At 36.5% G+C, this 13,218-nt stretch overlaps 2 protein-coding genes across 2 annotated transcripts in view; one reads left to right on the top strand and one right to left on the bottom strand.

Moving 5' to 3' along the window:
• Positions 1–9,963: 9,963 nt before the first annotated feature.
• LOC108750835 (protein CROWDED NUCLEI 2) lies at positions 9,964–12,472 on the top strand. Its single transcript, XM_018490635.1, has 5 exons — positions 9,964–10,270; positions 10,604–11,461; positions 11,558–11,704; positions 11,784–12,017; positions 12,096–12,472. Exons 1-5 carry the CDS (start codon positions 10,208–10,210, stop codon positions 12,120–12,122), a joined length of 1,329 nt encoding a protein of 442 aa, XP_018346137.1. The 5' UTR covers positions 9,964–10,207; the 3' UTR covers positions 12,123–12,472.
• The window catches only part of LOC108750417 (iron-sulfur cluster assembly 2 homolog, mitochondrial), a 1,607-nt gene continuing 545 nt past the window's right edge, over positions 12,157–13,218 (bottom strand). Inside the window, exons 3-4 of the mRNA XM_018489834.1 lie at positions 13,068–13,215; positions 12,157–12,985 (exon numbers count right to left, since the gene is read on the bottom strand). Of these exons, the coding sequence (XP_018345336.1) occupies positions 12,808–12,985; positions 13,068–13,215 (326 nt within the window). The 3' untranslated portion in view covers positions 12,157–12,807. The remainder of the gene's footprint in view (positions 12,986–13,067; positions 13,216–13,218) is intronic.

Genomic DNA, 13,218 nt, shown 5'->3' with positions numbered 1-13,218 from the left:
TTTCTTACAATCATAAAAAAACACACCACACATGATCAGGTACAAATGCAGTATAATATTTTTAAAAATTCGAAAATATAGACACTACATTTCATTCAAGATGGTAAGAAGATGAATGAAAATATGACTATCCTAGAGAAACTTCAAACTTGAAATTCTTTTCACAATTTCTTTTACATTTACCGTTTTCTTACTAATATTTCTTATTAATAAGTATATCCGGCATTATCTATATTTCTAAAAAATATATCAGTGATAAGTTTTCAGGTATTAATACCTGATTATTTCAATATAATGTTTCGGCCAGAAATCAGATATTCAGTAATCTTTCTCGGATATCCGGTGCATCCCTAAATGTATTCTCGCGTATTTTGTTCATGTCGGAAGATCCCTCTCGCGCGTATGCATATCAATAAGGACCGCAAGAGTATTCTTCTGTGATACATGGACGCTTTTCGCTTTCGTTCGTTTCTTCGGTCATTTTTCAATGCCGGCGAGCCACGCCATCGCGTTGTGACGCTAAATCAACGGCGCGCATCTTTGGACGCGCGGATCGCAAGAGGAGACAAGAAGGGAAAATATAGTTCCGTCGTAACTATACCACGGGTTCCAGCAAATATCTTTCCAACTAAGATTGAAAGTGGGTCGATAAGGGTTTACGTTATTGGGTCGGAAAGACCTAAGGAGGCGAGAGAGACGAGCAAGAGAATAGAAGTTCCGGAGTGAGACCGCGTGGAGGAGAGAAAGAAAGGGAGAGAAGGAGAGACAGAAAAGCAGCATTTCCTACGAATAGTACTTAAGGCGACAATGCTAGCACCGATTACAAATTTTACGGTGCACTCCGCGGCATGCCCTCGCGGTCGGATTAAGGAGAGCTCTCGAACGGGGAACGCGATTTCCACGGGACGTTTCAGAACCACTGCGGAGGAGAACCGTAAAAGCATGAGGGAGTCGATGGTACTCTGCATAACCGACACGAAGAAAGCGGAGATCCCGAGTGGATAGACTCGTAGAGATCTCTCAAAAATCTGCGACAAATTAATAACGCGAGAGCGTACAATGGGATAACTTTGGCCAAGTCGTAATCATTTTGGTGATGCCCAGATGTCTTGAGTCTTGATTTTGTACATATCTACGTCTACATTTTTTTTTTTTAATTTGGGCTGAAGTTATCTCGACTTGGCTAAAGTTACTCCATTTTACGATAATGTTTTAAAGACTTGTCTCGATTTTGCACGTACGTGCTGTCCAGGCATTTTTTTTAACATTTGGTTATCTCCAAAGTTATCTCAACTGGGTAAAAATTACCTTGTTTTAAGGTAACGTAGAAAACGCTAAGCGCGTTTTATATGGCGGATATTGAGGAGAAAATCCAAAAGATTGGTAACAAATCGGCGAATCTCAGTGAACTTCTGTAACCTTTCGCGAAAACGGTGCGAAACGGTGGTTTACTTGTCCTCCCCTTGGAGGCGAGCCAAAATAGGAATTGGCTATTGACCAAGGCAATAGTACCTAAATTACCACTGGCGCTTGCACACTCCGCGCCGGGAGATGCCCGACCCTCGTTACGTGTCCTGTATTCGATTATCTGCGTCATGCTTTATTACAGGCTAATGTCACGACAGCGGCGCATCTGCGGCGATCGCGTCGCCGCGATAACCGTCATTGCGGCTCGCGTCACTCAGCGCAAATTCACGAGGACGAAGTGGATCCTGCGGAGATGATCGGTCCGATTTGCTTGTGTATGTGTGTTAATATTGGAAGTATTGAACGATTACTATTGATATCGTTTCTATTTCTTAGCAGTATTCCATTCGCTTAGTCCTTTTAATAAAAAAAAAAAAAAATGTCGGTATTTCTAGTGTTAAAACGACATATGTAAATGTCGTACATAACTCACTTTTATTTCATTTTAAACTCTACGAAGAATTTAGAAACTATCTGTTCTCCGAGAAAAATATTAATTAAGATATAAAGTAAGATATCTGTAGTTTCCGAGCAATTGCTGATTAAAAACTAAGGAATTACCAGTGTATCGAGTTTCCTGCAAAAAAAATGCATAACGAGTCTTCAGTCAATTAGTAATCTTCAGGCAATTTAAAATGGATTTTGCTTTCAAATAAAATTTTAATTTGAGGCTTACAAATAAAATTGATATCTAACAATTAAAAGAGTAATCCACTTTCATGTTTTTTATCAGAAAAATTTGTCGTTAAAAGACGCGAATGAATTGATCGAAGCATGGAGTAATGTTGTCCTTCGCAAACAGCGGAGTCGATTTTCTGTTAGAAAATAACTTCGTTGAACACAACACATGCGAAAATTAATCATAGATAAAGAGAGGTACAGACGTTGTTCGTTGAATAGGGGTGTAAAGCCGTGGAAATGTCGACAAATCCAGAGGTGAAAGAGAGCGAGTGCTGGAGACGGGAAAGAGTGGAACGCGATGGAAAAGAAGGACGACGAAAGAAAAATAGAAGCGACGACAACGGCGAACGGATTCCTTTGGGCGTGAGAGAAACGCTCGCGAGAAACCCCACCTCCTGTCCTCTCCTTTCTTTGTATATTCGAAGGATTTCCACTAATGAAATAATTAAAATTACAAAGCTCTCCGCTCGACGAACGACGAGGAGGACGACGACGACGACGACGACGACGACGATGAACGATCGTGTGCGCCGGAACCTCTATTTCCCCTTAGATCCCCGCCATCCCTTTATCTAGGAGGGCGTCTTTGCACCCATCCCTTCGCTCGCAGGGAAACCGGTAACGGTTCAACGGGAATCAATGAAAATTCCCGACGGAGAAGCTTTGAAATTCCATTAGAAAATCAAAGACGTCTTTCGTCCTCTCCAACTGTTGTTTCGCTCATCGTCTATTTCGCGAGTCCGTAGTTTCGGACTTTTCACATTGTCGAACGTGAGTATATTCCAATAGGACGTGCGAATACATGAAACGGATAGAGTCTCGATTGTTACTATTTTTTTTTTTTTTCGATAAGATCTTTTTGAAAGCTCATTAATTCGAAATTTCTTACTTAAATACAGTAGAATCACAGAAGTGAATTGACCTAATATTGGATCGTTCGTGCAAAAATAACTGAATGATTCGACGTAAGAATAAGATAAATCCATTTTAAGTCATGTCCCTCAAATGGACCGTGCAAATTATCGACTTGCGCTTCACCCTTATTTCTGAATCCTTCGTATTTTCTATATGAGTATTAGATATTTTACTAGAAAATCGGGAACTAGTTTCGTTACTCGCAAGGACGCAAGATAATCTAAAAACGCATGGGCACGTGTAACACAATCCATGTTCAAATATCCGCAGGATCCTCGGTATCGAGTTACTCGCTTTAGGTGGCGTTATTTGAGACAACCACCTGGGGCACGTATATGTACACGGAGCTGCCGGACGTGGAAGCTTCAGAAGCCAGACATGACGAAAGCACTCCATGGAAAAGTATCGGGGTGGTTCTCCAGTCCTTTATTTCGTCGCTATCTGGCCCTAAAGTTGATAAACAAAAGAACGTGATCGAAATCGTTTGCTCATATCGCTTTCAAGATATGTATCACCAAAAAGGTTCCTCAACTTTTCCACTGCGGTATCAATAACGCCCTATAATAAATATTATAGAGAACACACATGGATATATATAAATAAGCCAAATGTAAAATATTTCCATGGATGTAGTAAGCAATCAATCAGATTCAGGTCAAAATATAGAAAAATAATATGGCTGCGAACATATCAGAAAAAAATTTGACGTGTCATCTTTTTACATGTCTTGTGAAAAAATCGCAAATCGTAAAATTAGAAAGAAATGCTCGTTGTACAATATATATTTAAAATTCGAAATTCCTTATTTAAACATGGCAGAATCACAGAAGTAAATCGATATTGGATCATTCATGTAAAAATAATTAAATGTTTATACATGTAGACTTTGGAATAATTATAACGATATTATATTTCAACAAAAACATTTCTCAAATTTTACGAATGGCTGTTTCAGACTTCCAGTACGCTACCGCCATTATGTGCAATATTACACTTGTATCTTACATCATGGGGAGACCAATCGTCTCAGTTTCCTGCTGTCGCTAATAGTCTCTTCTTATATGCGAGACCGAGAAAAAACAGACAACGTAAAAATGTGGGTCACAAACTAAATTTGCTGCATTAAAATTTCATGGCACAGGTATGTAAAGATCGCGACCTGATACCTTATTTACCAATCTTATTTTTAGTTTTCGTTTATCTTTTTACCATTTTCATTTCTATTGTAGATATTTCGCTACTGATATTGTATTCATTATTAATTAAACTACCAACGTCAGGAACAACGTTTATTATATATAACAATAAGGATACGTCGCTCTGAAATATTTTGGACTATTTAAATTGTCTGTGCCAGGAGAAATTGGGGAATAAAAATCTCAACTTATACACTGGAAAGAAAATCAGGACTTAATAAATTTCACTTCCAATTATCTCCGATCGTTTAACTTCTCTTGAGAATGTTTCGATTCTCTCTGGCAATCTCCGAGTATTTGCAACGTTCTAGGAAAGGCGCTATCAAATCATAACCAAATAGCTAGGTAACGAGATACAAACAGTGTGTCCGTGCACGAGGGGGAAATATCATGGTGAGAGGTAAGGTAAGGATAAGAAGAGAACGAAAGGTTACGATGTACTACTACCAGAATAAATAAACCTGAAGAATACTCATAATAATTGTATGCACGGTATCTTATAAATCATTAACCTTTTTCAAATAATAAGAATTTACGAATTTAAAATAAAAGCTAAAAATTTTATTTAAAAGCTGCAATAATTTCATTTTTCATAATTAAGAAATTATTAAAATTTGTATTAAATGTAAAACTTTTAATATAAATAAATGTTATTGTGGATAAATTCTGTACGTAACAGAAAATGCAAGGAATAAAATATTCAGAAAATTTCAAATGTATTTAACCATTTTAGAGTTGACACCAAAAACTGTAACACAATTACTAACACTGGGTATGTATTGTAAGTCTCATTTATGACATATGATTTTATTTCAAAGAATTGAAATGACATAAAATCATATATCATAAAGTCATATAACATAAAATCTTATCTTCATATTTAAAAAAATCAATACTAAATATATTTTAACAAGAATAATTCAAGTTCGTAAATGTAACATTAAAAAAATTGAATTATTTATGATTGAGTGGATTCAATAGACCGTCAACTTCGAAAGATTTACAACTAAAAGAACCAATGTGAATAATCCAAATCATAAACTGTTATGTGAATTCCACTGTTGTGAAGTTGTCATTTTTTTTTTCGAGTCATCTCCGCAGAGTTTGATAAAAAATATTGCAGATTCACCTAACTGTGCAACATTAATGCACACAGTTAGAAGTACTGCAAAAACATTCGAAAAAGGAGCAAAAACGGGAAGAACAATAGTTTCGTACCGTCACAAAAATTCCTCTCGCGGCGGTAGATATTTTACAGCATTGTTCGACGAACGCACACGACGACGGGGCGGATCTTTACGCGAATGCTTGAACGCGCGCGACAAACGTAAAAAGATTAAATTCTCTGAAGGATCGGGGTAAGGAAGAAAGTGTTTCAGCTATTTCCTATCTGTTTCTTGCCCTCGAGACGAACTCTCGTATCACTCCACCCTCAGACGCTCATCTCTTTGCCGCGTTCATGTTGCTATCTCGGAGTTTTGGATCACGCGACTTTCTTTCTCCTTTCAACGTGCTTCTTTTAGTGCTTCTGTTAAATTCCTCGATGTCGCATGTCAGTAAAAGAGGCCGAAATGTCGCGGTCGGGCAACGGTGGCGGTTTTCTACTCCGTAAAACATATACTTTAACGCGGAAACACACCAGGAAGCGTCTTTCATTCGTCAATCAGCCGCTTGATACATGAACTCTCGTGTAACGACACCACTTTGCTGATACCGGGTACCACTGAGTCGCTTTCCACCGCTTCCGAAAGTTGGCTTTTTCCACACTCTGTTTGTAATTTAATCGCAGTAAAAATCACGCCGCTAAACATCGTCCGAAAGCGCTCCTCGGAACATAACGTCATTACATGCTCTTTTTGCGAAACGTAACTAAAAGCCAGCGTGTGTAACCAAAGAAGGTATTTAAATTTCTCCCTTTATAGTATAATGTTAGATGGAATTACTTGCTTGCAGAGATAACTTTGTGTGACACAGTCAGAAAAACATTCTAAAGTCAATTAACTGAAATATAAACTGTTGGTTCATGGAACATTTGCAGAAAACTGACCGTTTAATAACAATTGTCATATAAACGTCAGAAGCTTCTAAAATACGATTTTGATACTACAGAATATCAAATTACAAATCACAGTAGACAAAGAAAATATTAAAGAAAATATTAGAGAAAGATAGTAATACAGTTTTTATTATGAATATATAAATACTGAGATATTATATAATAGATATTATATGATAGAACTTACGATATTTATATTCAAAGATATAAAGTTTTATATTTTACAAAAAGATTATTGTAATTTTTTAAATATTATATTAATTACAAGTTAATATTGTACAATCAAATTCCATTGATTGTGAATAAAAAAAAGTGAAAAAAAGTTCAATATGAGATATTTTTTTGCAAGCAGTTCATATTATTACGTTCGAAGTAAAAAATACAATGTAGTAACTCTTAAAAAGAAGTAAAAAAATACAATGTATCGATGTAATAACTTTATAGACGTAATAAAATATTGATTGACTACAATGTTGCATTATAACTTCGAGTTCGCTTTGACACTCACAGCACTTGTGAGCATCAATTATCCTTGTTTAGTATTTAATAAACAACAAGGCTAAAACAATGCATAAAGTATTGTGAACATTAAAGCAAACACAGTCTACATATATAAGCTTTTATATTTCCATGATAGAGTTTAAAATACCTATACAATTTTTTGCAATATGTATTATAATTTTACTGATGTGGCTGATAAAAATGCACGTGTAATTATTAATTTTCGTAAAACTATGCTTACACAATTGTAGAATAGGCTTAATAAGCGATGGTGGGCTACTTAATGCAGCATGTGTATGGGATAAAAACTCCTCGTTTAAGGAAGGCTTCAACGATTGATGCAAAGATAATGTAAACATATCTCAGCAAAGATGCGAAATAAGTACGGAGAGAGAAAGGAAAAACTCAACTTACCAGCGTGGTCGCTGACTCCTTCTTGAAGAGATCCTCACTTCCGGCAGGGCAGAAGGATATACCACCCTTATGATAGCGGCACGTTCAGGAGACAAGGGGGAGGACGATGGAAGGCCTGCTGTATCCGTCGACAAATACGTCGCGTACATCTTCCCTACAAAAGAAACCGGGAATAATAAGCGCGCTGGGAATGAAACGAATAAACGGGGGAGGCGGGTGAGGGAGCGAAGAAACGTGAAAGAAAGAAAGAGCCTGGACGAACGTAGCATTTTGACTCACATCATAGCGTATTCGCAGAGGTACCGAGTTCACGAGTTCTGCGTTTGCGAGAGGAAATGCAATTTTATGCGCATGTATTTTTATCTCGCTCTTTGACGTTTCTGCGCAATTGCGCATCTCGCTAGAGATTATGTGTTTTCTTTACTTTGCGTATCTTGTCAACTAATCGATTTATACATATCAACTAAAGAGTATTATCTGCGAGAGATGTGATGTAAATGGATATTAGAACGATGAAAATTTTACGTAAAAGATCAAAAATAGATGAAATCTTTACCTAAGAGGCGACGTGTTGTCGAGCGCGACATGTTGTCGAATCCGAAGGAATACGACACATATCAAATCACAAAAGTGCCATCAGCACATTTCGATACGCAACCAAAATCCGCTGCGCGCTTTGCTATATATGGCAAAATCGATTTCGAATAAACTGGTTAAAGACCGAGGAACGTTCGGCACCAAAAAATCGAAGCGTCCACTAACTGTTTTTCTTTGCAGTTGCATGAACTGTCACCGCCGATCGCGATCTATTTAGAGTGGTATTCATTATAGTCTGTTCTTATTCTAAGACCGTTTTAAGTAATGTCTTAATACGGGCTCTCTGATTGGTTCGCGTCATTTTAAATTATATATACTTAAAATATTATATAATTGATTATTGAAACAGTTAAACTATTTTACACATATATTTTAGTCGCTAATTAATATTAAAGTGTTAACTCATATAAACCGATATTCATAATCGGTTGAGTCGATTCTTATTTCAAGATTACCTTAAGTAATATTTTACGCTATAAACAGATCACAAAGCCGTACTTACTATTAAACAGACGAAAAAGAACAGAATTATATTAGAATTTTAAGATAAAATGCAGATTTTAAAGTAAGAATCAGCGACTACACGAATACCGGCTCATGATTTATTTCTTTTATTTGGAATAAACTCTTGTAGAACATAAATTTATGACTAATACGATATATAAAGACACAACCTTAGAATAGGACCTATAATTTTTTTATTGGAAAAAAATATGGAGAAACTGAATACTCTTGAAGTACGAAAATATTCGAATATTGCGTCGGTAGCGACATCTCTTAACGATGGACTATATTTTGTTCCACATCTTACAATCATTATCGACCGTCACATCTCGATTATAATCGCCTATTTACCATCATGTCTTGTATTTTAATAAAAAAAACATATAATTACAAAAATTAAATTAAATTAAAAAATAAAATTATTAAAACTTCTTACATTTATTATTACATTTATTAAAATCTGATTTATTAAATATATTAAAAATTTTAATTTAATATTTAAAATAAATTAAAAATTTATGTGACACGAGAAGCAAATAAATCGCGAAATGGATGATCATTTAAGTGTTAAATAATTTTATAATAATTTTTTATTTAATTTTTATATTCTTTAATAAGAATCTAAAACTAGATGGTCGCTTCGATCAACAAAAATTGCCTTCGTTAGTTTCTTTACGGATCAAACGTAGCGATGAAATTAATTAAATTCACAATATTGAGTTATCTAATTAAATTCAGAGCGCAAAATACTTGTATGATATGAATTTTCTTATCTCTAAAAATTCTTTACGTAAAGTTAAGAGAATAGAAATCTGAATTTTCATTGATTTAATATCGCGAAATTATTACTGTGATAGATTGCGCATTTTTATGGGAAAGAATAACAAGAGACGATTCATTAATTCTATTTCAAAAAAAAATGCATCAAATTACTTCAATAAATAACATTTTCATACCTATATACGCGTTGAAATTCTTATTCGTCAGAAAACGAGTTAAATATTCACGTCAACTTCTCTGCGCGATAAAGACTCGACGACAGAGACAATCTATTTGGATCTTGTTATCTCTCGCGCGACAATTATCGTACGTTGAAATTTGCATTGCGAGAAATTTGCTCCTCGCGGCTGCACCGCGCTATACCTTCTGCACTTGAAACGGGAAGGAGCGTGCGATTGGACGTCAGTGCGACAAAGAGACGAAACGAGAAGTATGTAACGAGATGCTCGGCTACGGGGAATGTGCTTTGTGATACGCGGCCGATACGCTATCGGCAAGAACCGCCCCGCGAGTGAGTCGCGTTTGAAAGTACGTGCGCTTGCGGCCAGCTTCCGTCCGGTCGGCGGTATATCGTGACGATGTGACGTTCACTTCACGTCGCACGCACGTAGACAGGACTCGATGGTATGGCACGATAGGGCGTATATTATCGCGTTTCGGGGGCGTTTCATTAAAGAGCACGTTTACAGTACGTGTACGCTTCTCCCCACGGCTCCTCGCCTGAGAAGAGCGTCCACGACCGCGTCGCGCGTTTAATGGGAAGTTACGGGGCTTCGCCGATCACGGCTTAACATTAATCTGCTCCCCCCCCTTCCACCTCCCAGATCAGGAGGTGTGTGTGTGTGTGTGTGTGCGTGCGTGCGTGCGTGTGTGTGTGTGTGTGTGTGTGTGTGTGTGTGTGTGTGTGTGCTGACTCGTCGATAAACATCGCGCGCGCCGACGTCATCACCAGGAAACGCGCGATGCGTGTCCCGGCGCCGCGAGCGCAACACCCAAAGGTCTCGTGAACGATGTCCAGGTGTCAATAATTGACATCCGTGGCGAACCCGAAGAGACGCGTTAACGGGAGCGCGTAGGTAGGTTGGGGCAGGAAGGTATGGAGGGTGCCAACGGTCAGCTGCAGACCAAGTATCAGAAAATCGCCACGGAATACTCAAAAGTGAGACTCTCGTAAAGACAGATTTTATATGTCTTCCAGTAAACATCAACTAAGAGTAATATACGCTTGAAAAATTTGTCGTATGATAAATAAAAAAAATTGGTTTAGCAGTAACATAAAGATATATCAATATTATAATTTCACACTCAATAATGTAACTGTTATGTACACATGTGCTATATTATATTTATATTGTTGAGTATGAAATTACAACATTGATGTTATGTTACTGTTAGTTGGAGTTTACGTGCTGCCAATATATGATTTTATATTGGCTTTTTGCTTCATCTGTTTACTACTTAATGTATCTAAAGGAAGATGATCAATTTGCAGATTCGTGCGCAAGCAAATGTTCTGAAGAAGGCTGTGATAGAAGAACAAGCACGTAACACAGATGTCCGGAATCAATTGAAGGAAAAGGAGGTGGAGTTTCGTAGGGCTGAGCAGGAGATTGACAGTCTAACATTTCGCAATCAGCAGTTGACGAAGCGTATAACTGTACTACAGGAAGAGCTCGACAAGGCACAAAACAAGCCCAAGAAGGGTAAGGGCAAAGCGTCGGAGAACAACAGTCAGATTCCAGCACCACCACCACCACCGAATAACATTTTAGACGAGGAATTTCAGAAAAAGATTGTCGAGAATGCTCAATTATTGTCCCAGATTAGCGACAAGGATAGCGAAATTGAAAGTTTGTATGATAGGATACAACAGTTGGAATGTAAAGTCGATTATTGTGAGAAATCTAAGGTAGAGTTAGAGTGCCAGTATCAAAGCGCTATAGACAAATTAGAAAGAGAGAGAAATGATTTGCAGAGAAAACTAAACGATAGACAGAAACAAGAGGAAACTGTGTCGTGGTCTAGTAACGAAGGTAGACGTGATGGTTTCGATTTTGATACGAGAGGAATACTCTCGAATCATCGTCAAACAGAACCATCGCCGTTTTCTTCACCGTCTGCTTCGCGTAGATCGTCGAAGTCGCTTGGGGAAGGAAAGCCGCAAAAGTCACAAGAAGAAAGTAATGAATTCCTTTATGCGAAATCATGTGACTTAGAAAAGGAAATCAATCATTGGAAGGCTCAGTATCATATACTCAAGATAAAATATGATGAATTAGAACAAAGAGAGACTGCAGTAACTCCACAAATTAATAACGACACATCAAAACCTACGGAAATAAATAATATGGTGTGTATTATTAAAATATATTTCCACATTCCTTTTAAACATATATGTATCGCATTTTTAACTAAATTATATGTCTCAACTTGTTTTTGTTGACAGATTGGAAAATTGAGTGCACCTTTTGCCATACCAGACGAAATCGAAGCTCGTGAATTAAAAATTAGGGATTATTTCTTAGAAGAAATTGAAAGATTAACAAACGAAAAACATGTCTATCATATTAAGAACTTAGCTATGGCTGCTAATGTAATAAAACATACTTTAAATTTTGTCTGAACGTTTTTATATTTTCGTTACATGATGCACACATTTGTTTGTGTTTTAGAGCGAAGTTATGCACGCGCAGTTAGATACAAGCGAGTCAAAGAGAGAGAAGTGTGAAGTGACCCTGTTAGAGACACTTTCCAATTATAACAGTATACAAAAAGAGAAGGATGCGCAGGAGGTAAATTACAAGATACAACTCAATACTATGAGCGAGCATCTTGCCAATATGAATGAGAAACTTATCTTCCAAACGGAGGAGATACAACAATTGAAATTTGAACTAGCTAATAAGGTAAAGATACACAGGATATAAATATGTAAGGGACAGTCTTTTATGACGGCGTTTAATATCGAAGGTATTTTTTTTCAGAATAGTAAAAAGGGGAAACAGAAGTGATCCAGGTCAGAATTGCAAAGAACAATCATTGACATTCCATTCAGTGGTATGGTTTAATCGGGATCATTGATAAATCTTATGTACATATTTAGCTCATATGTGAAAACCACTGATTTTGCGCATACTCGTGTCTTTAGCCTGAAAAGCGCTAAAGAGCTCTCTAACTTGATATTACATTATTTATGAAATCAAAATAAAAACTCATCGAAACGACGTTCTTTTTATGAACGTTGTTTATGTTATAAGTTTAACTCTTCTAATATTGTATATGTGCAACGATTATTCTTATTTGCTCATACTTATTTACAGTAATATACCAACACTTCGTACAGGATAAATTTTACAATCTAAATTTGTTAATAAAAAAGATGCATAAATCCTTTTTGGTATCACTTGTACAATTGTAGTTAGACCATTTATAGTTAAATTGACATTTACAATTGTAAATTAAACAAACTGTTCTTTCTATATTAAAAGAAATGTAAGAGATATGTACAGCTACTGTTTATAGTAGGTGTTGTGATAAAATTAATGTATATTCGCCAAAGCAATTGTATGTATTGCCTTGTGCGTATTAATCATAAATAAAGTATAATTAATCTTCGGTAAACTGTTTCAAAATTAATACTAAATTACGAGCCAGCACACTGTCATTAATCAATATAATAACATGTACATCCATCATCTATTCTACTTTAATAGCAAAGCTAGCACCGCAACTACATCCCTGTTCGGCTAAAGGATTGTTCGTTATTCGAAAAGCAGATCGTATCAATTCTGTATGGAATTCTATCGTTGATCCTTTCACGTATTCTAACGATGTTGAGTCTATTATTACCTTAGTACCATCCTTCTGAAATATTCTGTATAACACAAGAAATAAAGAGTTTCTATCAATCGTATGTTTACAAAAAAAAATATATATATATACATTTTAATGCATACCTGTCATCCTCTTGTATATTTGGATCTAAATCAAACTTGTACTGAAATCCAGAGCAACCACCACCTTCTACGATAATTCTCAAACATGTGCTATCATCGGCTATTTCTTTTAAACGCTTCACACAGCTATCACTGATGATCAAATCATCTG

The sequence above is a fragment of the Trachymyrmex septentrionalis genome, unplaced genomic scaffold (genome assembly GCF_001594115.1).
Source record: "Trachymyrmex septentrionalis isolate Tsep2-gDNA-1 unplaced genomic scaffold, Tsep1.0 scaffold37, whole genome shotgun sequence".
Classification (NCBI taxonomy): domain Eukaryota; kingdom Metazoa; phylum Arthropoda; class Insecta; order Hymenoptera; family Formicidae; genus Trachymyrmex; species Trachymyrmex septentrionalis.
The sequence above is the reverse complement of the archived record's forward strand: the minus strand, read 5'-3'. Positions and strand labels throughout refer to the sequence as shown.

Excerpts from the sequence above, each read along its gene's own strand:
- LOC108750835 (XM_018490635.1), top strand. The coding sequence starts at position 10,208 with ATGGAGGGTGCCAACGGTCAGCTGCAGACCAAGTATCAGAAAATCGCC. Across the intron at positions 10,271-10,603 it reads TCGCCACGGAATACTCAAAA|ATTCGTGCGCAAGCAAATGT; the intron begins GTGAGACTCTCG and ends ATCAATTTGCAG. Across the intron at positions 12,018-12,095 it reads AATTTGAACTAGCTAATAAG|AATAGTAAAAAGGGGAAACA; the intron begins GTAAAGATACAC and ends ATTTTTTTTCAG.